Source organism: Eleutherodactylus coqui, chromosome 10, assembly GCF_035609145.1.
Source record: "Eleutherodactylus coqui strain aEleCoq1 chromosome 10, aEleCoq1.hap1, whole genome shotgun sequence".
In the NCBI taxonomy this organism is placed as follows: Eukaryota; Metazoa; Chordata; class Amphibia; order Anura; family Eleutherodactylidae; genus Eleutherodactylus; species Eleutherodactylus coqui.
In genome coordinates, this window is record NC_089846.1 from 35,545,316 (window position 1) to 35,571,409 (window position 26,094).

At 42.1% G+C, this 26,094-nt stretch overlaps 1 protein-coding gene across 4 annotated transcripts in view; it reads left to right on the top strand.

Moving 5' to 3' along the window:
- Window positions 1-26,094, top strand: part of DENND1A (DENN domain containing 1A) — a 674,161-nt gene that overhangs the window by 321,981 nt on the left and 326,086 nt on the right. For all 4 annotated transcript variants that reach the window (XM_066580802.1, XM_066580803.1, XM_066580804.1 and 1 more), the window contains exon 10: window positions 4,364-4,464. In XM_066580802.1, coding sequence (XP_066436899.1) covers window positions 4,364-4,464 — 101 coding nt within the window. The remainder of the gene's footprint in view (window positions 1-4,363; window positions 4,465-26,094) is intronic.

The window sequence follows — 26,094 nt, forward strand, 5'->3', positions numbered from 1 at the left end:
GGTTCCACCATCAATGCAAGGTATTATATTGAACTTTTGGACCAATTGAAGGCCGAATGGTGTGGCAAGCTGTCCAAAGGAATCTTGTTCCTGCAAGACAACGCCTCCGCTCACAACTGCACAAGCGACCACGGCAAAACTGGTGGAGCAAGGCTTCTAGCTGGTTGACCACCCACCTTATTAACCAGATCTAGCTCCCTCCAACTATCACCTGTTTCCAAACCTGAAGAAACACCTTAAGGGTACCAAATTTCACACCATTTCTGATGCCATGGCTGCTACGGTGACTGGTTTGAGGCACAACCGAAATCCTTCTTTTTGCAAGGCTTACAGAACCTGGAATACCGATTTGTAAGAAGTGTGTTGACATCAGTGGAGAGGATGTGGAATAAATGTAAAGTTTCATCTTCCTATCTTGTTTCTTTCTGGGTAAAGCCAAAGACTTATCAGCAACCCCTCGTATATGCATGCCTCTTCCGATCTATTTCATTATGCCTGAGGAAGAATCCTGAGAGGTTCGAAAGCTTGCTATAACCTCATGTATTTTTGTTAGCCAGTAAAAGGTATCATATCCACAAGATTACTTGGTTTCTCTTGCTGGGAACAATTACATTTTGCTCTACTGGCTAACACCGTACCAAACGTTTTTTCATTATACCTAATGGGCCTTTAAGCATCTATTCTGTATCCACTAGGCTCTGCAATTTCCATCAGTGCTATAGGCTTTAATTGAAGTGGCGGGGCACATGCTGGAATACCACTCCATTCAAACTACTCCTAGTCATTAAATACTATTGCATCGGGAAAGAACGGGCGACTGGAGATTGGTGATGGTCCCAGTGGCTGGACCCTCGCCAATCTAGTAGTTTTTTTTTAAACATTGGATAGGTGACAAATGCTCTTGGCTGGAACACACCTTTTAAGTATTTTTATTTACTTTTTATATTTTTACTTATTTCTTATACTTTATGTATATTTCTGTACATGACAAATACTATGTGTCTGGATATTAATGCAGTTTTTACTAGAAAGGCAATGTATCATGGCTTCCTCCGTATTGTGTTAAAGAGACATACGGGATGTGCATGCAAGAAGCTGGTGGGCTGCCAGTTGATGTAAGATGTGTACCACGCTCTGCATGTTTCATCAGAAAGAACAAGCTGCATTATTTTAACTCAAACTGTGCTCAGCAGAAGGCAAGACCTTGTAACTGGAAGCTTCCCAAGCCTCCACAGACGCAGCTCCCTTCTATTGTGAGCGGGTAAACACACACACACACATAAACTGTTTGCTTAATTTGTCATTTCACCGAAGTAACACCGATCCAAGGAATAATGCAAAATACGAAGGGGCAAACCCTCTGTCCCAGAAATAGTGTGCACAGGAAAACGGAACTGTCCAACCTGGTGGGACCAAGTCTGCATTAGAGATGCCATGTAGGAGATCAGACAAAGTGAAAGCCGCCTTGCAGTCACTAACTTAAATAGCCGCTCTGGTGAAATTCGTCCTACTTCATTATGCCAGTTTACTGTATCTGCACTTAGCCTAATATCCATGTCATTTAGTGCACTACAGGTTATGTGATATCCAATGTATAACTCGAGTTTTAAAAACCTCTTTTAATTAAAGTTCCACTCCGGTACACCAGTGAATGTTTTTGTCATTTATTATTGTTATTGATGATTGCACTGACCTTCCAGCTGGCGAAGATGGTACTGGCTTTTGCAGGTAATGTGATGCTGTGCTGATGAGTCATGGGATTGCTAAGTACAGCATAGAGGAAGAGAAATCTAAAAATCAAGATGGTGGCTGATAAGTATCAGACAGGAGGCTGTGTTGCATGGAAGTGAGTGTAATATAGATAGGAGATATCCAAAGTGTGACAAAGAGTGCACTAATGAAAAAAATGCGTTTTCACCTGTTTCTACATTGGATGCTGATATGTAGATATGCAACCTAATGCACCATTATTATGAAGCACTTGGGTATCATGTTTTGCAACGTTTCTTGGAACTGTTGTCTATGTTGCAAACATGCAACCAAGTTCTCAAACAGCATACAGCAGGTCAGACAAGGTTTAGGCTGCCTGTCCACAGGCGATAATCCGGCCGTGGGGAACGCGATGCACGCTTTCCATAGCGTTGCAATGGAAAGCACCGCCCCCCTGTCCACGAGCCAAGAATCATTGCAATTCTACACTCGCGGGCGGCAAATCGCAGCATGCTGCGAATTGCCGTGATTCTCCACTGTCAGCCTATCTGTCAGATAGGCTGACAGCGTAGATCATGCTGCCGGGCGGCGGCTCCCACCCGTGGACAGGCAGCCTAACTTTGTAGAAGGGTTTCTTTAGAAGCAAAGTATAGTAGAGGCTGCATTTGTAGGATGGTTGAGGGTTAAGTGAGCAAGTAGCACTTACACCAAGTTCTCATCCATCCCTTTGCTATTGTAGTGATTGGTGCATGATGGTAAATTGTCTTTGATTATGGAACTCCTCCCTATGGTAATTTCAGATATTACTGACCCTAGCTCTTAAGACAACTATTACTGCTTTATTTCTGTTTTACTTTTATACTGCTGCATTAGGAACAGCTGGCGCGCATCATCTTGTGTTCAGTTATGCAGTACCATGTGACGGCTGCGTCACAATCTGCTCCCAGTCAATGTGCTGACCTCTCCTCTGTGCAGCAGAAGGAAGCATTTGGCAGTCATGGGTAAACATGGTGACTTAAGTGACTTTGACTGCGGGCAGATTGTTGGTGCCCAGAGGTGTGTTGGCAATACTTCTGAAACAGTCACACTTGTTGGCTGTTGCTGAACCAAGGTATTTGAGTGTACCAAGACTCGATCCATAGATAAACATCTGATAGGTCACACAGCAGCAGGCCACATGTGGTTGATCCTAGGGGTGAGTGCCAGGTGGCACGTCTGCTATCTCAACGACGATATGCCACATTGAGCCAAATGACTCAGCAGTACAACATCGGGAAAGTTGAACAAATTTTCGCAATGGCCATGCAGCATACCTTGTGTCGACTAGGGTTCAATAGCCGAAGACCAACAAGGTTGCATTCGATGATCCCAAGTCATCTTGACAATGCCTTGCCTGCATCTAGAGAAGACATCAATTAACCTTGGATACATGGCAAAAGGTCATCTGGAGTGATGAGTTCCATTTCCTGCTCAATCGGATGGATTGCGAAATCAACATATGGCATAAACAACACAAAGCTGTATCCCATGGGTGCACTATTGGGGTTCAATAGGCTGGTGGTTACGGTGTCTCCATCTGCAGTGTGGTTTCCTGGCATAGCCTAGGACCATTGGGCATCATACTGCAATCCTTGAATGGTTAACGCTGCAAAGACCTGTTACCTGACCATCTGCAGCCATATCTTCAGGAAGTCTTTGCTTACAATAGTGCCATCTTTCAAGAGCACAATACACTGCATTATTGAGTTCGGATCACTAGGGAGCGGTTGGAGGAACATGACAATGAATTCTCCACACTGTGTTGGTCCCCAAACTCACTGGATTGTAACACCATTGAACATACTTGAAATATGCTGGGATCTGCTTCCACTTATATGCAAGATGTGTACCAACTGATGGAGCTGCTGCAGCGGGCATGGGTCAAGTTGGAGGATATTTGCCACCATGTGAAATTGTTCCTTAATATCTAAACATCATGATTACCCAAAAAAGGTGCACCAACCTGTTATGAGTAGTTGGTTCCAATGCAGCGATCATTCAGTGTACGTACTCGTATATTTACTTTGTTCTTCATTACAGAAAATGCCTGTGTAATTCATTCTATCAGGATTGATTGAAGTCAATGAGAGTTAACTGTGCTGCAGGCTGTTTTGATGGTCGGTTAAAAACTTTGGCATTACTTCTTGGTGGACACAGATTTTGGAGCAGCATACTAGTTTTGTGTTGGTTTCACTTGTTTCATGTCACTCAAGAACCAGCATGTGCCAATAAGGCAATTGGCATGAACGTTTGGTCCTTTCTATTGCTTTCTCCTGTCGGAATAATGAGGCATACTGTTCCACTTGGTAAATAGACAGAAATTTGATTGATTCATTAAAAGTCAATTGAATATGCTAAAACCGTGGCACATCTATCCCATCCATTGTGGCTTCTGTAACAATGGTAGTCATGATACCAGTCTAAACAGAGATGGATGTAGCAATAACAAACTAGACCAATGGCCTTAAGAAATGTGATTTTCTAAAGTGTTTTTTTGAGTTATAAGGAAAATGAAAGAATATAGATAATTCATCCATTATATTTCTTTTTAATGTGGTGTCCATGAATTGCATTATGTTACTGCTATTGATTGAGCATTTTTGTATTCTTGCAGCTGACTGCCTGCATCCATGGATCATCTGCCATGTTATTTCCAATGTACTGGCAACATGTTTACATCCCCGTTCTTCCTCCACACCTGTTGGACTACTGCTGGTGAGTCTGCATTTCTAAAGCGGGTTATTGATCTACATCAGGTGTTCAGTGTGCAGAGGTGTAAATTCCCAGGAGTGGTTTGGTATATTACAATACAGGATATGATTTTTATATAAATATACACTCATTGTAAAAAAGAAAAAAAATCCATACCCTAGAAGATGTTATCACAATTGATATGATTGTAACGTTGATATAAGCAAGTGATTACAATATCAGGGCAAAAGGATAATTTTGTGCAGAAAACTGAACCCTTGAAGGGAGGCTCTAGTACCCTGTTAGTCGCCTCTAGCTTGGATACAAGATGTGATACGGGCGGGCATGGAGGCTCTAGTACCCTATTGGGTCACCCCTAGCTTGGATGTAAGATGTGATACGGGCTGGCATGGAGGCTCTAGTACCCCTATTGGGTCACCTCTAGCTTGGATGTAAGATGTGATACGGGTAGGCATGGAAGCCTACAGGCTCTGTATGGTATCCTGCAGCATATCAGTCCCATTTGCTGTAACTGAGTCTCTTAATCATGCAAGCTCATAGGATGTCGAAATTGGCATCCCAGATGGTCTCATACACGTTCTATTTGCAAAAAAATATATCGCTGAGCTGTTGTTGTCCCTTACCACTACTAGGGGTGGCTGACTGTTGTATGCGACGTCCCCCAGACCATCACACCACCAGTGGGGGCAGTGTGCCGTTCCACAGCAAAGGAGGATGGAGGCACTCACCACTAAGTTTCCAAATCCAAACATGGCCGTTGTTAGTGTCCAAACTAAACCTGGATTCGTCACTGAAGACTATCCAGTTCCACTCTGTAGCAGTCCATTTTCATCGTTCCCGACACCACTGCAAACAGAGGAGATGGTGGGTGGGTTTCAAAGGCAGTACACATAATGGGCACCATGAGACCAAATGTCCTTCAGGCAAGCTCCTGAAAATGGTTCCAAAAGACACAGGGACCTGTAACGATGGTGCCAGGTGGCGTGCAATTTGTCAATACGACAACCCAGCTTCCAATAATGCGCCTCCTCTCAAAACTGTTAACTGGGTGAAATATCTCTCATTGCGTCGTAGACACATGTCTAGTGGTCAACAAGATCTACATAAGCGGAAAAAGTGGTCCACTACATACAAGTAACCTCTGAGAGCCTTTTTATGGGCAAAGGGTGGAACCACTTCTAGGTCTTCCAATGGCAAGACCATTCATCCAATCACACCAAAACTCTAATCGTTTGCATATCTACTTGCGATGTAACTACATGCCAAGTGTTGTAGCAAAATGACAACTCCTTCTAAATTCTTGTTTGTTTTCCACAAACCGTGTATGCTTGTGACACTTAAGGGACAATTTCTGTCCTTTTGGAAAGGTGTAAAATCTGTTTTTCTTTACCTAAATGCTTGATAACTTTTTGCAGATTTTCTCTGAGGATTTTCCGTATTCCAGTGACATTTTATATATGCTAAAACGTTTGTGATCTAATGAGGCAAAGATATATCTGCATAGGAGTTTTTCTGGTTAGTTAAAGTTGTATTCTGGGACTTTTTTTATTTTTTCTATTGATGACTGGCAGGGACCCACTGCTTAATTTCCTGCCGATCAGTAGATTCTGTGGCTACTTTCACTGTAGTCAGCGTAGGAAGCAGAAAGCGCTGCCCATAGCACAATGGCCAAGGTTGGTGTTGCAGGGGCAACACCCATTGCGGCACTTCCTCCGCAATGACGGTGGCCCCAAGAATCAGCTATTTGGCATGGCTCCGAGCAATGGAGCCTTGTTTGTCATCAATAGAGAAAAATATTAAGGCCTGGAATACCCCTTTTAACAACCAGATGTGGTCTAAAACGAGACATTGATTCACAGGATATTTTATGGAAGTGGAATCCCTAATAGTGACTACAAAATAATTGTACCTGTCAGGATGCCCCATATTGCCTAGAATCTTATCCCCAACAGTAAGTGCACACATAGTATCCTTCAAAATAAATTTGCCAACTTGACTGCCCTTGTAGTGCCAAGCAGTTTCCCAACAGTGTCCCCCAAAATAACTAAACCGAGCATAGAGATTCAATTGTGCACCCAAAATTAATAGTGCCTAGGTAGTGCCTCCAAAATAACTGTGCCAGAGCAGAGATCCCCTAAAGTGCCCCCCAGCATTAATAGAGCTGTTAAGTGTTTCCCAGTTTCATTTCACGAATTGATATTTGTGTGAAATGTGACACAGCAGTATTATACCGCCAAATTACCGCGGTTCTGGGTATAGGATATGCTGCTAATATTGTTAATGTGAACGTATGTTGTAGATGACAGAGCTCCTATGGCAAGCCACATAGCAGTCACAAACCAAATGTGCTCATTAGCCAATGGTTGGGGACCGCTGGTCTATATCAGGGGTGTCAAACTCATTTTCACCAAGGGCCGCATCAGCATTATGGTTTCCTTCAAAGAGCCATTTGTAATTGTAAGACTGTATGAATGTAATTACTCCTTAACATATTGTTAAATATCCTGAGACACCATATCACAAACCATCCTCATTCATTGATCATGTTCTGAAAATAACACCTACAAAACAAAATGCAAGCAAACCTTCCAAATGTATTTAACTGTATGGTTAAGATGTAATGTTTTGGCAGACATACATAGTTTTTTTTAATTCAGGTTTTTTAAAAAGTTTATCAGAGATGTTAGGGTGCGCCATTTGGTCAGTACAAGGCCAAGCTGTACTTTAGGACCAGGTTAGATAATAGCCAGCCCCTTCCACCTCTTTAGCACCAAGCTTTCTACCTTGGAGGGTGCTTGGGTAGGGCTGGTAGAGCTGTACCACCACCTGTGAGTTGTTGAACAGAGCGGGGTAGGTTTGCGCACCAGAGCTCAGAATACAAGATAGCACCCACTCCCTGTGGTGAAGCTGAGCCTTCTGCCAAGCGCTGTCTGTGTCCTCCGGGGAAAGAGCCAGTCCTTCTGCGCCTGGACCTCACAGAACATACAAAATGACATGGAGGATCGAATTTGGCCCACAGGCCTTGAGCTTTGATACATGTGGTCAATAGTATCCCTTCTTTTTTACTGTCAATTCTCATCTATTGCCAACTCTTGTTTGCATATTCAAAACAGCTGCATTGTTCTCTGAGCTATCACTGCAGTATTCTGCTCTGCCTGCATAACTCTTAAGTAGCTAATTAGCTACTTAGAGTTATGTAAAGATGAGCACTCAAAACTGTCACTCAAAGTGCCGTTTGAGTGACCATCGCTCTGTTTAAATGGGCCTTAAGTCATAAATAGTAGATATATAGAAGTTCGCTGTCCGGAACCCCTGCTGATCAGCTGTCAGCCAGGCTTGTGCACTCATACACATAGCTGATGTGTAGTGAAAACACATGGCTTCATTCCCACTGCAATGGCCTGACTTGGTATTAGAGGCAAAATACCCATTAAAGTGAATAGAAAATTTGACTATAATACCAAGTCAGGCCACTAGAGTAGGAACAGAGCTGTCTGCTTCCTGCACAGATCAGCTCCAGGCATGATTGTACTGGCCTGGCAGACAGCTGAACACTAATCTACCATTTACTGCTTAACCTGGGTATAGATCATCAGTAGTTTAAAGTGTATTTGAGTTTGCCATAAGTTCTCTAAAATACACCATCTTTTGCTATGCTTTGTACCATGTTTCATGTATGTAAGTTGTGATTTTCAGGTACTCTTCTCTGTTTTTTTGCTGCTCTGCTGTTTGCAATCTACTTTTAGGGAGGGTGAATGAAGCAAGCCTACCATTCTGCCAGTAGTACACTGTCCTGATGTCCTTACCCTTACTTACCATGCTGCATTGCACTCTCTGGTTCAATCCACAGCGAGGCAGTATCTGAATGCCCACCCTTCTGCTTTGCCAGGACAATCAGACATTTAGAGAAATTCTAGCCAAATGGTTAATAAACCACCTAAAATGTGTGCGCACACACATACGCTGTAACAGCAAGAAAGGCATAGACTGCGGAGATCAGTATCACAGTGTCTGCAGATCTGTCAGTCTGCAGCCTATGAGTGCATGGGTGCTGCTTATGCCTCCTCCCCCTGCTGCTATGGAAACATCACTGTGTCATTGTTACTATGGAAGCTCCGTACCTAATGACAGAGGAGAGTGGATTGCAGAGAAGCTGGAATGGCGACCCGTAGTGGCAGCCAATTCAAACGTAATTTACAGTGGTAAAGCAACAAAGTTTTTAATGCAAGTATATTAGAGAAATGTTGAGACTAACATAAGCTACTAGATGAGAAGATGATGTCTGAAATGTTAGTGCTCCTTTAAAGCTGGTCAACCTTTTTACATTTTGTCAAGTTAATGTGGCAGACCTACCTGCCTGTAGTGACAAGTTATACAAGCTACAGTAATCAGCAGAAGGCAGCAATGAACACAGAAGAAATTTGTGCTCTATTCTCAGGCATTCATTGGAGATTTGCACAAGCATTTCTCCATAAAAATAACCACCCGGCCATTGATGATGAGAAATGCCAACCTTGCAAAATGGAGAGTGGATGTGGATCCAGACAGTGAGCTATAGCATCTCCTATAAATCACTTCTTATGAGTCTCCTGGCTTTAGTAGTAGATGCCGTAGTAAAGTTTTATGGACCTTTATATACAGCAAACATGTGTACGGATTCGGACAGCGATGCTTTTAATTGTGTGTGCTTTTAATGAGCTTAATTGCTGTGTATAGTAGCATCATCACAACGGAGAGGAGGCACATAAGTCAAACAGACGCTGCAGGATTCCTTGAGCCTGTAGCTCCTTATCCTCCAGTGAGAAAGTCCGCACTGCGCTCTGTCCTACGCGAGCTGATGCCTCATCACATTTTATAATTAAGTTACTAAGGAAGCCGCACTGTGGGAGACATGGAAAACAGTGGAAGGTTCTCCCACTGCTCTGTTTGTGCTTTTAACTTTTACACTAATGATGCTGCATGAGAAAAAATGTTTGCTTGGAGACCCAAATGTGTGTTTTTTCTAGTTTTTTTTTTTTATATTAACTCCTTTGTGAATTCGCTGTATGTTTCTTTTAAGTAAAAAAACTTTACAATTCTAACAGAATTTCTGTTGAAGTTGTGATTCATGTTGTCTTCAGACTTTATATTAAGAGAAAGTTGCTAATTAATACTTTTGTTTTTTCGTCAAAACATTATTGGCAAAGGGAATGTTACTATCTGTAGTATGTGTCCTCATATGGAAGGCGATGGTCATAGCAGACAATGAGGAAAATTAATGCAATAAGGGGCGGAAAGGGCGGGAGTCATGGGAAATCGGGATCTATTGATTAGGCGTTAGAAGTAGATAGAACAGGAACTGTACAAGTGGCAAGTCGTGTGGATAATAAACGCCAAATGTAGCAAATGTTATGTTAACTTGCTGTACTACTGTCTGTTTAGGCCGGTTTCACATCTGGGCGCAGATCCAGCTCAAAATACTAGCGCTTTTCCTTACGTCCAAAGGCTGGGCTTCTGGGCAGAAAGAGGGCGGACCGCATTATAGCCAATGGAGTCCGTCCGGCGCTGTTCGGTTTCATCCAGAGATACAACCGTCCGGCCACTGGGATTTCCCTTTTCTGGTCCCTGAACAGAGCAGGAGAGCGGAGTCCCCAGCGCAGATGTGAAAACACCCTTACCCTTTCAATTACTTTACAATGGCTTTTGTTCTGTTAACATTAGAGAACAGTAACACATGGACCATAGATGCAATAGACTGGAAGGGGCTTATTGACTTCTATGGTAGAGTGTTATGGGCATGCTCTGTAAAGGCCCTTTTACACAGGAGGGGTGTTGGGCAAACGATGCCCTACACTCGTCCCTGTGTATACTCGCTCCCGTGCCGTTACACAGGAGCGAGTATCGCTGACAGCTGACAGAGGAGAGTTCTCTCACCGCTCTTCTCTCGCCCCTCTCCATTCACAGTAAGCAGCAGCTGTTCAGTACTGAACGGCCTCTGTTTACACTGAATGATAGTCCCTCAGGATTTTAAGCCAGTCCAGTCATTCAGCTTCAGCATGCTTTTACATGGGATGGTTATCATTCAAAACCCCGCGGGGGTGAGGGGTTTTGAACAATCAGAACGATAATCCGCATGCGGGTTAGCAATGGACGCTTTCCATAGGATAACTATGGAAAGCGCAGCCCGATGTACACGGGCAGAAAATCGCGGTGATTTTCTCGCTCGTGTATAAAAATTGCGGCATGCCACGATTCTCCGTGATGAACCTATCCTAAGGATCATCTGAAGCCAAGTGATAGCTGGGGGTCATGGGGCTCTCGGAGATGCACATGTGTGCTGTCACTCTTTAGAGAGAAGTACATGCAGTAAGAATATCTAGCATGTAATTAATTCACATTAGATTGGTTGCGGAGAAGTCCAGTAACTTTATGTTGTAGTCTTTCATGAGCTTGCACTGCCATCCTGAGCCTCGAATTCCTACTGACATACACAGTGCTTACTATTTTGGCAGGGACTGAGTGAACATTGACTCGTTTATCATTGTCCAACATTGGATGCACATTGATTCCTGGGGGAGACATTCACAGACCACACATGATACCACATAAACTTTACAGGCCCTGCAGCTGCCAGCAATTGGCTTTGCTTACAGTAGCTTTTTCATCAGATTTGTGTGGATTTTGACACATTAGAATAGAATTGTCTGCCATGATGTACAAAAAAGAAAGTTGACGGTGCATTAAAGTCAGCTTATTAGTTGGGCCTGTGTATTGGTATTATTTAGGCTAGGGCTATACAGCAAATTTGGCTATAACACACATTGCGTGAGGCAAGATCACAGTATGCCGGTGCTACAGTACGTCAACATTTTATGTTCCTGAATGTACTTGTTTGCAACCTGCATGCTACCGTGACCCAACAATCAACGGAAATGCAGACAGTTTGGATTTTGCACAACTATCTGGTAACAACAACTTGCAATGCAACTACATTCACTTATGTTAGAGGTTTTCTGGGCAAAAACTATTGATTACCTGGCCTCAGGATGGGTCATCAATTTCTAATTACCAGGGACCCGCCACGATCAGGTGATGGCCTGGCCCACTACATTGACAGTGAGTGTTACAGGGGATGGAACCGGAAGTGCCCTTGAAATCAATCGAATCTGGAACTGGTTATTACACTTCACCACTTCCGCCTCTTGGATCGATGTGGAAGTATTAGAGGCTATGGCACCTGTCCCCGATGACTACGTCCAGCCCCACTGCTCTAATAACGGGATGGGCAGTAACCTAATCACTGGCAATCCTGAGTGGCACGACCCCAGCAATTAACTATTAATGACCTATCCCACTAATAGGTCACAAATAGTTTTTGCCCGGAAATGTACTATTGGGTAATACTATCAATGTACTATGTTTTATCATGCGATGTGTGCCATGGCCAAAGTCTATACATGGACATCTGTTTAACCAGAAAGTCAGGACGCCCCATACATGTTAATCTGTTAAAATTGGTAGGTTCCAACAGCTTTCATTTTATGTATATGACCAGTTTAACAGGAAACAGACATGGCCTGACCATGGTCGCTCAGCTGAATAAAAGGTTTTTGGTCATGGCTGTTAATGGGAAGAATCTTCTATCCTGAGCCCCATTAAAAAGTAGTTTTAGTAATGATACCTGTGACAACCATAATTAATTTTCTGGGTGTTCTATGATTTCCTAGGACTGTGCTTTAGGAGTGATTTTTCTAGAAAGATTCACCACTCATCCAAGTTATCGCCATTTGATTTTATAAAGGGCTTGTACAGAATAAGAAGAACATGGCTACGTTCTTCCAAAATCAGTGGCATGCAGAATAATTGCAGTATTTAGGCTCCATTTGCTTTAATAGAGCTGAGCTACAATGACAGACACAACCTGTGAACACAAGGCACACCGGCCACAAGCTGTGGTGCTGGTTTTGGAGGAGGGCATGCTTGGAAAAATAATACTGGAGAACCTCTTTAACCCTACAGTACAGGGACAAAACTTGACATTAGATGGGGGAAAATGAATAGTAATACCTGGTGCCTTTCATGTGTCCCCCTCTGCTGTGGTTCGACCGATTTCCAGGCCCTTTCGTCATCTAAGATGGCCGCAGTGCTTCCCAGACCACCCGATACACACTGAGCACTGTGTAGTCTGAGGCACTTCACGCTGCTCCTGGATAGGCCAATGCTGCTCTTCTGAGAAGCTTTAGAAATGGCTCTGTAACTATTTCCAGGCTGATCTATTTCAACAACTATTTTCTTATCCGTTCTTTATGTGGAATAGGCAGTTCTCACATACAAACCTACCAATGTGTCTCATTAAATGGAAATTCAAGAAAAATGGAGACTAAAATCTTCCATGAGAAAGACTAATATGCAGCTATGGTAAGAATTTAAAAGGGTTGTCAGATTGTTTGCAATCGATGGCCCTTCCTCAGGATAGGCCATTGATAGTAGGTTCTGCCACCTGGGACTAGCACTGATCAACTGTTCTCTGAGCTGATTTCCAGAAAGAAGCAGACAGCTTCATTCTCACTGCAGTGGTCAGGCTTGGTATTGCAGGCCAAGTCCTCAGTGAAGTAAATGGGAACTTCTCCTGTAGTGCCAAGCCTGGCCACTGCAGTGAGAACGGAACTATCTGCTTGCTGTAGAAATCATCCCAAAGCAGGAACCCTAGAGATGAGCGAACATACTCGTTTAGGGCGATTTCGCACTCGAGCACCGCTTTTTTCGAGTAACTGACTACTCGGTTGAAAAGATTCGGGGGGCGCCGGGGGTGATCAGGGGGTTGCAGAGGGGGGGGGGGGGGAAGAGAGAGAGCTACTACCCCCCGCTCCACCACGCCACCCCACAGCGCCCCCCGAATCTTTTCGCCCGAGTAGTCAGTTACTCAAAAAAAGCGGTGCTCGAGTGTGAAATCGCCCTAAACGAGTACGTTCTCTCATCTCTAATGAACACACAAACCTAGAGATCAGCTAATCAGCAGGGATCCAGGACATCAGAGCACTGCAGATTTACAACTGATGGCCTATCCTGAGGATAGGCCATCAATAGTTTACAATTGCGTTTTTGGTAACGGAAGACAAATTCTTCAACTATTTGTTAAGTCAAAACTGCTATTTAAACCCGTCCCTACTGGAGGGATTAACTGCTGTTTATTTTCCTCGGATCTCGTTCATTGGCTGCTTTTCAGTACAACTCTATTAGGACAAAGCTGTGATTCTAGTTTAACTACACTGCCTAATCTGAAGTAGTCTGGAACACACCCACTGTTTTATCATTGGTTTATGCTGCAGAGGAGGCAGACAGAGGGTGTGTCCCAGACTACCTCAGATTAGGCACTATAGCTGAACTATAGTCACAGATCACAGCTGTGTCCTAATAGAGTTTTTAGCTAAAAAGCAACCAAGAAGGAAGATCTGTGGAAAATAAATAGCAGGTAATCATTCCCTGTAGGTGCTGACTTACTGTAGTTATCAATTTTGAGCTCCTGACAGGAGATTTGCTCTAAATGTAAGGGTTTGTTTACATGGCAGATTTTGGTAGGCAATCCACACAAAAAAATCTGCTTTAAATACACATCCCATTTATTGAAATAAGATTCTTTTCAGTATTCTGGACGTGGATTTTTCCATCACAGATTTCAAATCCACACCGTGGAACATAAATACACTAGGGCTGAATGCGCATGTGGAGCCACAGTAGAAATTTGCGGCTTAGTCGTAGATTTCAGCCACAGGTAGAATCTGTACAGAAAAACCCACCACAGATTCAGCTGTGTGAACATACCTTAAAGAGGCCGTTACTTTTTACTCGTGGGTGATATGGGTGTTTGATCGTGAAAATATAAGTTGTGTTGTGAATTTTCTCATGGTTCATGACCATTATGCAGCAACAGGAGACATGCTGGAGGGGCCAAATACTTTTTTTCACATCACTGTAATCATTTTGGCACTATATGTTAGATCCTGTAATGATTTAGTCCCCAGCTATAGTTCAGCACCTGACATTGATGATTTGAGGTTCAGACAGAAACTGGACTCCAAGGGCGCACTCACACGGGCATATGTGCCCCACGTATTAGGCTGGCTTCACATGTATCTGCGTACATATTTGTGCATGAGAAAATTGACCCATTGACCATTTCTGTAGTTTGTGTGCACATTTCGGTTGCACAAAAAAAAAATATAGAACATCATCTGTTTTTTTTGTGTATTTTTCCACCAAAGTTCCCCATTGGGGTCAATCGAGGTGCGCAAATGCTGGCATAATATGCAAGGTGATGCTTGGAACATTGTGGAATTCCGCTGGAAAAAGAACACATCTGGGACTCATTAGAAGAATTATCATTTCAATCAGTGTGTCTGAGTCCTGCGGGCAAGAAAAGTACGGTAGCATACGCCGATACGCACACAAGAAGTATCATTCATTGCACGAATATATTGTTCTGAGGCGTGCATAATTGCGCGTACGCTTGTTTAAAGCTAGCCGCATAAAATGTGCTGTACACAGCAAATATGCACGTACATGCGGATTTGCTGTGTATGTTAAATCCCCATGGCCTATATTGGTGTGTATTATGCACCAACATAGGACATGCTGCGTTTTTTTGGGTTTTTTTGGACTACACTTGTGGGGAAAAAAACCACAGGTGGAATGGCCCAATCTTTGGACTTTTAGCACCGTTTATTACACACGTATGAGTGAGCCCTAAAACGGCGGGTTGTGGAACTCAATCAGCAAACCACAAAGCATATTGTTAAGGTAACGCGACACATCGCATTTCACGGTTCGGTTTTATTCCTTTCACTATTTTACTTGGAAATCCACAAAAAATGAATTAGTAGATTACTGAATGAGAAAATGTGAATGTAAGCCTGGCCCGCACTGCGTATGAATTTAACCCTGCGAGCACTGGCGCGGGGCCTATTGCTTGTGCTAATGGTCTTCTTCCAGCTCATTGTCCTAGCGAGCCGTGTCCCTCCCTCCTCTCACAGCTTCATCACATCCTTCACACAGTCAAATACAAAATAGGTGCCACCGACTTGTGCAGAATTGTAAATAAATTGGTGTTAAATATACGTATCAGACAATTACCACGCGTGCAATTACAAGCTTAATTAAAGTTCGAGCCCTGCAAAAGATAATCATTTGTTTTTTAAAAGCACAATTAGAGCCATCCCCATAATTACGGGTTTCACAATCATACTTATATTAGCAATTTCATGTAGCAATTTTATTCTTCAAATATGCAGGATAAAATCCAGCCTGTAGGAGTCTATTGATGCCGTCTATCTATCAATTTCTGTGTTCCTCAGGCCACATGACCCACATGTTTGCTTTGTCCACACCTGTGCTCCCAACAGCAGGGCTCGGCCTTCGCCCCTTTTAACGTGTCTTTGTCAGGCAGTCAATGAATAGCTAATCTTCAAACCCCATGTTAAAAGCTATTGCAGCCCACACCGTTGTCCTGAAAACTCCTACCAGCATGCACCTGAAGCAAAGCTGGCAGCAGCAGCCTTTATGTGTTAATTACACATGCGAAGCCTATTATACAGAGAAAGGGTAACCTGCTGCTAGTGAAAATGAAGTGAATCTGCCCTTCCTGTGCAGTAAGTAAATTGAAGGTTCATTTCGACCGGAGATAATAGTTTTCAGATTCCATTTTGTGTATCTGCGACTTGGAGATGTACTTAACATTTAAATCATCCACAGGGGAACAAACCTCCTTTAAATTTACATGTTTTAGGCTCGGAGCTCTTCACTTAAAATGCTAGTTATCCCTGCTGGCTCAATGCGCAACCCGACCAACACGGATTTCAGTTAGAAGGTACTGGTCGTCCTGAAAAAAATGGATATGATAAAGTTACCAGCCTAGATTTAGATTTTCTTTTCGAGTATTTTCTCGTTGATTGAAGAAATGGCACATCCAGATGATAAAGCAATTCATGTAATCACGGCGGATGATACCACCTGGCTCTACTGTCGACGTATGTGACCTTTAAGACTCGAGCCATATCTCAATTACACTTTGTACCATGTGAAATGACGTCTTTCTATCTACTTTGATTCACGTCAAGGTCATAAAAATTGTTTACATCATCTATATACCCTGTGTGCATATATAATATAAAATTATGAATAAACTGTAAGTGCAGTGCAATGCACTTTCTGATATATATATGCGTGTGTGTGTATATATATATATATATATATATATATATATATATATATGTGTATGTGTGTATATATATATATATATATATATATATGTGTATGTGTATATATATATATATATATATATATATATATATATATATATATATATATATATATATATATACACACACACATTTGTATGACTATAAAAGTTACATGCCTCATTACATTCAGGGTATATGAAAGCCGCCCAGCAGTCCAGACATAAAGCTTTTACATGTGCCACACCCAGTTTTTGCAGTGGCATAGTGTATAGGAAAGTGCATCACACTGCACTTACTTTTTCTTCTTTTTACTGAACAGTTATGTCCATGCATGCACGCCCTATGAAAGCCAAAAGACGCTCCATAGCCCTTCGTGGGATGAATGGCTGCCTATGTATATGTTTGATATAAGCACTAGAGATGAGCGAGCACTCAAATACTTGGGTCCGCGTTATTGGAGTCGAGCTTTTCGGAAAATTTGAGAGCTCTACTCGAGTAACGAACCCCATTGACTACAATGAGAGACTCGAGCATTTTTGTATGTGGGACGCCGGATCCCGTGGCAGGGAGGAGCCAAAAGCTGGGGCGGTGTCGAACACGATTTGATGCTCGTTTGAGTAACGAGCACCACTGAGTACGCTAATACTCGAACGAACATCAAGCTCACCAGAGTATGTTCGTTCAACTCTAATAAGCACCAAGAGCTATCTGGCCACAAACATAATGACAAAATTAAATCTTTACATGGCCTTAAGTTGCTTTTACATTATAGATTTTCTGTAAAAAAAAAAAAAGAGTTCCAAGCAGTGTTTTTGCAAGTTGATCTCTTTTAGCTCTATTTACATGCAACAGTTAGCACTACTCTGTGCTCGAACGATCATTCATGCAATCACTCGGGCACACAGCGCCATTGTTGTCCTCCGCACATCACTGTTTACACAGGACGATGTGCTGCCTAAAAGATGGAATTGACAACACCTTCACACAATCAAATCGGTTGGACGGACATTCGTTCTCAATCAGCTTCCATCTAAAAGGCCCTTTAGACAGTTTTCATAAATTAGGGGCAATGCTTATTTTCTTCACTTACTGTGAAATGATTTTGGTTCAACCAGGGTGGGAAAAAAAACCACACAGTCCGTTCTCTGTGAACATAGCTGCGTTTAAGGCACTTACAAAAATCCGATATGATAATGGAAGGACTTTATCATTATAATTCTATTAGGGCATTATTGCTTTGAAAGCACAGTAAGCTACTTTGATAGTCTTCCGCGAAATAATATATTCACAGTAATATTCATAGCTCATTGTATAATTTCTATATGGCTGATGTACACGCTGCTCCATCCAAACCCCGCAGACTTTTCTTTCTGCTTTACAAGAAATGTATAGTGTGCATTGTTATATAATCTGTCAAAGGGAACGGCAAGAATTAAACAGCCATGACACCGTATTCAGATTCTTCCTTCTGAAACACGGGTGAAGAATGCATTTCTGACACAAGAGCATTGTGAGCGCTTCCTTACACTCTGGTTTCCTTGGTGCCCTTGCCGGATTTCTCCCAAGCTTTGCATGGCTTTTCTGGGCCTCTGATCTATTAAAAAAAAAAAAAAAAAAGAAAAAAATATTTCACGTTTCTTAAAATCCAGCTCTTTATCTGTTTCATGTTGGCTTTTATTGAAATGAATAGAATCTTGCACATTTGTTAGGTGTTTTCAGGGTGCTGTGTCGGGTAGATGTACCAAGTCTCTATGGGTCAGCTTTGGGGTCAGGAACCTGAAAAAGGCATTCTTTTTTTCTATTATACAAAATATGTTTCCGCTGCTTGTTCATTTTTCTTTTGTTGGAAAGGTATGTATTTTTTTTTCCCAGCTACTCTTCATTAAATAACATTTGCCAGTGCATTTGATGTCACTGTGATTGTCGGAATCATTGTCACCGGTACACAGTAATTAACACTTTTAGCGGGGTTCATCGTAGAACACTCGCCTCTGACAGTGAAACGATGAAGGGATTACTTGGCCTTGGTAATATGTTAGCTTGGAGAATGCCTGAGATTTGCATTAGTGATGGGTTATTAAACCATATAGAGGGGCACACTGCCCATAAAATGCATGTAAAGCTGGGCATGTTGTCTTATAACATTAGGGCAAGAATTCTTCTTTATCTCTTGGATAAGGGGCTTATTCCACCAAAATCCTCTATTATCTACCCAAAACATAGATGATAAATATATGATTACCGGGGACCAACTAATCGGACTCCCCGGGATCATGAAAACTGTGCATGCCGAGTCACCCCATACAGACATATTAGGAGCCAAAATTAAGTCCTGTGAAGGTTTCTTGACTTGGGGACCAATACATTTCATGTCACAAGTATCAAGATCTAACACTCAAACTGGCAAGATTAGATCCATCCATGTAAAATCCAAAGCTCCATGCAGTAGACCAGTGATTGGGGCGCTGCCACTAACATTGAGGCTAAAGTGTCATAAGCCGTTGCTACACCCACAAGGAATGAGATTATCTGAAGGGATTGTGCCACAACGAACATTTATCACCTATCCACAGGATAGGTGATGAATGTCCGATCAGGGGCGTAACTATAGAGGGTGCAGGGGATGCGGTTGCACCCGGGCCCAGGAGCCTTAGGGGGCCCATAAGGCCTCTCTTCTCTATATAGGAAGCCCAGTACTATGAATAAAGCATTATCGTTGGGGGCCCTGTAACAGGTTTTGCATTGGGGCTCAAAAGCTTCAAGTTATGTCTCTGTGCAGCATGGTTTAGGTATGGGTACGGGTACAGATACAGATAAAGGGGGGGGGGGCCCAGTTCACGTTTTGCATCACGGCCCCTGAGCTTTTAGTTACGCCCCTGTGTCCGATCGCTGAGGAGCCAACAGATGAGATCCCCACTGGTCACTAACATGGGGGTCCAGAATGCATCCCCATTTCTCCTCACTGCACCACCACAGCAAGGACTTTGAATGCAGCAGCGGTCCTGATCCCTGTGATCTCTGCACATTTGTATATATGTATATAATAATGTGTGTGTACTAAAGACACATAGTAAAATGTTATACTAAGAAAAGACTTATAGTGTGCAAGCCTCTTAAGCTGCAACTTATTTAGTTGCAATTAGTCTTTTAAAGAAAAGCAGCAGTGTGTTATAGAGAAAGCACACAGGCGAACGGACCAGTAGCACATTGCAAGAAGATACAGTACTGTGGGAAGATACCAACAATTGGAGTCAAATGTGTTCTATCTCCGATGTGACACCAGACAGTGAATTCCGCCATTGTATTCCTCACTGGTGCACATTCTGTAGCAGATTGTTCGGTGTTTATACTGCAAAATAAATCTAGTGACTTGTATAAATTTGTGTTACTACTTACAATCTCTAGGCACATTTCCAACCATTTTGCCAGGTTGCCATCTAGGTCCATACTCCATAAGTTTGACCTAATTGGCAACTTCATAAGAGGTTGTCTCAAATAAATTAATTGCTTTAAATTCATGGTAAACCTGCATAATAATAAATTTGTCCTAAATGGGCAATTGCCAAAAGGTCGTCCCAAGATGTATGTATCATATAAAGCAATTGTATGCCACATATATAAAAAGTTTTTTGTATTGCAAAATTATTCCGACGCGTGTAGATTCAATGCTGCCAACAGGTTTCCCAATGTATTTCTACTTGGATGTAATAAGGAACCAAATGGTGGCCAAAATAGGAATTACATTTTTTTAGACACAGACTATCACTTGAGTGGAAGCTGAGCTGTAGTTTCTTATAAGTAGGTGCCCCTCTGGTTAATTTAAAAGGGAATGTCGTAGTCTAAGATCTGGAGAGCCGCTTATATTCACACTATAACTTATAGTGCTGATGTTCGGTGTGAATTGAACTTCCATGTGGAACTGGTCTTTAACACCTTCAGCGTATTGCATACCACACAATAATAACCTAATCAAGTGTGAAAACCAAAGTGCTATACAGTAACCAAATGGAAATACCAAAAATGTGTGTAGAGGTAAGATGAAAATGTAATTTAACCTTATTGATTTTGTACTCTGTAGACTGGAACAAGATAAGGACATATCTAGCCAGGTGTCTTTTTCACCAACACAAGTCCATGCTTAATGAATGTGAACACCGCCTTTTTAAAGAATTCTAATGACTGTTTCTAGAATTGCTTTTATAGAAAATAAGTAAAGTAACTCAAATAAAAATGGATTTTGGGGGATTGTTTGCAAACACTAGGATATGCTTCAGTATCAACAAAACAAAAAATGTCCAACCTCTGATCATTTTAATGAAACAACTGGTAGCTTCAGTATTATACCAAAGTGACCAAAATGTGACAAAACATGTAGGTGAGGACATCACACTAGAATCACCGGACCTAGGAATCCCCAGTTAGACTTAAATCCTTCTTCATCATGCCCATTTACAGTAATGCCATCCAATGCCTACATACTGTTGTTGTGCAATCGCCATATGGTAATCCAAGAAGTTGCCCACATCATAGTGCCATACATTTCTCACCAAATAGCCACATATAGTTACCTCATAATGCTGTCACCTACAGTAGTCAAATATCTCCGTACAGTGTATATATAATTTAATTGTCATTTCTCCTACATTAGGGTTAGATACAGCAGCTGTGTTGCACCAAACGCATACACTAATCAGTGATAATGTTAAAACTACATGCTAAGCATGAACAAAATCTGGAAAAGTAGGGATATCGGTATAGCAACTAAACACAGGATAGTGCAGGCCACCGTTTTCCCAATAGCCATTGATGGATGTGAAAGCTGGACTGCGAAAAAAGCTGATAGGAGGATTGATGTGTTTGAGCTGTGGTGCTGGCGAAAGTTGATGCGTATACCCTGGACCACGAGAGCAACATACAGATAATGTGAGCAGAGTCACTAGAAAAATCTATAATGCTTGGACAGATCAGTGGCAAAAGAAGACCTGGCTGTCAAAGAACACGACGGCTGATACTGTCAGAGCTGATACGGACATGGATACCACACAACTGAAAGAAGCCGTGCAAAACCGAAAAACATGGAGGGAGCTCGGCTTTAGGGTCGCCGAGGGTTGTGAACGACTAAACGGCTAACAACAACAATATTGTGTAGCAATACAGTTTTCCATCAAAACAGCTTTGACTCATCAAGTCCATGATACCTCTGAAGGTGTCCTGTGATTCAAGGCACCAAAATGTTAGCAGCAAAGGTGGAGGCCAAGTCACCACCTAGGCCTTTGTCGTGTTTCTCAAGCCATTCCTGAACAATTTTTTACAATATGGCAAGGCGCATTATCCTTCTGAAAGAGAATTCTGCCATTAGGGAGTACTGCTGCCAAGATTGGAGGAGGGGAGGGGGGTGTACTTGGTCTGCAATAATTTAGGTAGGTGATAGGTGTCAAAGTAACCTAGGCATGAATGCCATACAGCAGCAGTTCAGCCCCGTGTGGACCCAGCCTCAGGTTATATTTACACATAGTGGAAATGCTTAGAATTTTCCGCAGCAAAAAGTTCCCCTGCAAAATTTGCAGCATTACTGCAAAAGAGACCGGGTCAGAATACGCACAATCGGTGTAGATTTTGACTCAAAATCAGCTGCGCTTCTGCTGGTGACTTCAGAAGATACCGTGCTCCCTCACCTTTTGAAGTCTTTGCGCTTTCATCATCTTTTTCACCGGGCACCCAGTGACATCTAGTGAGTGCAACGCCACCGGTCAGGTGATGTGGAAGTGGTCAACCGAGCTGCACTCACTGGAGGCCATTGGATGCCTGGAATATCGAAGGTAAAATCATATATCATGATAAGCCACATCCCTAGTCATGCCCCTGCTCACACCCTCTTTTTGGTAGGGGTGTCCTGCAGTAAAAAAAAGTTTCCTGGGGTGCTCCAAGGCTGCAAAGTTCGGGAACCCTGCTATAGTAGCTCTTTGTAGGATCAGAGCAGACAGGCTAGCCCTTGCTCTACAGATGCAACACTAAGCCTTGAACTCCCATTACCCTGTCACCGGTTGTCCTTGGATGACTTTTAATAGGTACTAACCAGTGCATATAGGGAATACCCCAAAAGTTAAGCTATTTTAGAGATTCTCTGATCCCGGCTCCTCGCCATCACAATTTGGCCCTTGTCAATGTTGCTCAGATATTTACGTTTGCCCATTTTTCTTGCCTACAAGCAACTGACTGTTTACTTACTGCCTCATATATTCCATCCCTTGACAGGTGCCTTTGTCACAAGATAATGTTATTTACTTCACCCTGCAGAAGTTTCAGTGTTATAGCTCATCAGTGTGTTTCAACCGATGCTGTTTGGTGGAACGCCTGTGTTCTGCCATTCGCGGATACAATTTTTTAAAAGTAATTACTTAAGGACTGTAAATTTATGGCGCTTGGTCCTGGGCTTTAATCCCTGCAGATTGGACAAAAATATGGTGCGAGATTAAAGCTCCTGCAATATAGCAGGAGCAGGTAAGGTCCTCGGCTGTTAGTCACAGCAGAGGACTCTGAGGAGAAGACATAAATGTTTTTTAACTGCTTGTGCGTTCTCTCTTTGCATGCTACATAGCGCTCAATAGGCACTATGTAGTGAAGGGAGAAAGCAGAAGTGTTGCTTCTGCTATTCTACCCAGTGATGACGTGACCACTGTGTGCCCCTGCCACAGCAGAGCTGCAGGGTCTTAACAGACCCAGATCAGCTATGTAAGGCTGCCTGTCCACTGGCGATGATACGCTGGCGATAAATCGCCCGCGGATCATGCTCTGTAAAACTTTCCATGGGGTTGCTATGGAAAGCGCAGCACCGGCATCTATGAGCGGAGAATCATAGTAATTCTCCACTCATGGGATTTGAATCAGGTCCTGCTGCGATTGCTGGAATTCTCCACAGTGAGCCTATCAGTGCTCCCCCCCTCCTCCGATATTCCGCCTCGGCCGTGGACAAGAGGCCTTAGTGACTACTGTTATGATAGGAGGATATTTTCCACTGTAACTAGGGCTCCTATGGATGCTGCAGCTACAGTGGAAAAGTGTGAAATCAAAAAAATATTATAGAATGGTAGAGTTGGACCACAGGGATCTCCAGGGTCACTGAATTATAATAATCCCTTACAAATGTCTTTACAGCCTTTGTTTGAAGACTTCCATTGAAGGAAAACTCACCACCTCCCGTGGTAACCTGTTCCACTCATTGATCACCCTCACTGTCAGAAAGTTTTTTCTAATATCTAATCTGTGTCTCCCCCCTTTGCTTCAAGTCTTTCCTTGCACAAATGAGAATAGGGCTGATCCCTCTGCACTGTGACAGCTCTTCAAATATTTGTAGACAGCTACTAACTCTCCTCTCAACCTTCTTTTTTGAAGCTAAACATTCTCAGACTCTTTAACCGTTCCTCATAGGACATGATTTCTAGACTGATTACCATCCTGGTAGCTCTTCTCTGAAATTGCTCCAGTTTGTCTGTCTTTTTTTTTTTTTTAATTGGTGTGCCCAGAACTGGACACAATATTCCAGATGAAGTCTGACCAAGGAAGAGTAGAGTGATCTAGACTCTATGCTACTCTTAATACATACCAAATTTGTTTGCCTTTTTTGCTGCTGCGTCACACTGTTGACTAATGTTCAATCTGTGATCTATTAGTATACCCAAGTCTTTTTCACGTGTTGCTGCTTAGCTCAATTCCTCCCATTCAGTATGTGCTTTTTTCATTTTCTTGCCGGATGTAGGACTTTGCATTTCTCCTTGTTAAATACCATTCTGTCAGTCGACGCCCACTGTTCAAGCTTTTCTAGATCTTTTTGAATCCGTTCTCCTTTGTCTAGTGTTGGCTATCTCATCTGCAAATTTGATCATTTTCACCACAGTTCTGGGCCCAGCACAGAGCCTTGTGCTACCCCACTTGACACATTTTTCCAGTTAGATGTGCAGCCGTTTATGACCACTCTTTGAGTGCGATCACTTAGCCAGATTTGAATCCACCTAACAATTGTCTTGTCAATCCCATATTGGGTCATTTTTTCAATAATGTTGGTATGAGATTCTTTGTCAAATGCTTTACCAAAGTAAAGATCAACTATATTGCATTTTCCTGGTCAACCAAGTCGGTAATTCTGTCATTGAAGGAAATTAGATTAGTTTTTCATGACCTGCTTGTTACAAACCCATGCTGGTTCTTGTTAATTACTCCATTCTCCTCCAAGTCTCCGCCAAGTCAGAATACATGCTCTTTAATAATTTGTTCAAAGATCTTTCCAGTATAGAAGTCAGGCATAGGCCTGTAGTTTCCTGGGTCCATTTTCTTCCCTTTTTTGTAGTTAGGGACAGCATTTACCTTTTTCCAATCTTCTGGGACTTCTCCTGTTCTCCATGGATTTTCAAAGATTACAGCAAGTCGCTGAGCAATTACCTCTGCTGCTTCCTTCAGTATCCTAGGATGTAATTTATCTCGACCTGGAGACTTGAATTCATTTAAGTTAGCTACATGTTCCCTCGCCATCTCTCTGTTTATATATAGACGTATTTTTTTTATTTCCCCAATAGCACAGGGAAGATCTGTTGCTGTTACATCTACTTTCTGAGAGAAAACAGATACAAAATAGGAATTTAAAAGTTCGACCTTCTCTACATTGTTTTTGTTCTTTCCCTACAGTTTCTGCAGACTGCATTATATGACAAAATGAGTAATACAAAAATGAGTAATACAATATATGTATATTATATAAGAAAATGACCAAACTCCAACGAAAACCATTGCCATATGCACCCTGTAATCCAAGGCTATACAGAATATATAATAAAATGTCCAAAACAAAATGAGGAACCTATTCATGTGCTTTATTTTAACATAATATACTAATTTTAAAAATAAACTATAAATTTAAAGAAGTCCTTTTTAAAAAAAAAATTTTCCCAATGAAACTAAAATGGAAGAAAAAAAAGTCAGTGAAAAAAGATATTAAAAATAGCCCTTAAACACAGCAAAAATAATTTTGGTAGATGAAGAAACCACCACATGGGTAAAATCGCTAAAAGTGTCTGGTCCTTAAGGGGTTATTAAACAGTGCGATTTGTTGGTTCTGCAGGAGAAGAGAGAATTTTGTAGGATATTGGTCAATATTTTTTTTTCATTATAAAGAACTTAAAAACCATTTTAATTACAATTGGAAATGCTAGAATTTTGAAGATTTTACATGTGGGAGCACAACTTGCTTTCTGTTTTGGGCACATTTTTATTTAAATGATCTGTCCTGAACACAATCCATGAAACAATTAAACAAGACGACAAGCAAGAAGTGTATGAAACATTAGGTAATTCCGCATTCAGTTTTCAAGAATTCATGCTGTCTTGCAGGCCCTGAAGTACCATCAGCAATAAAATGAGAATCTTA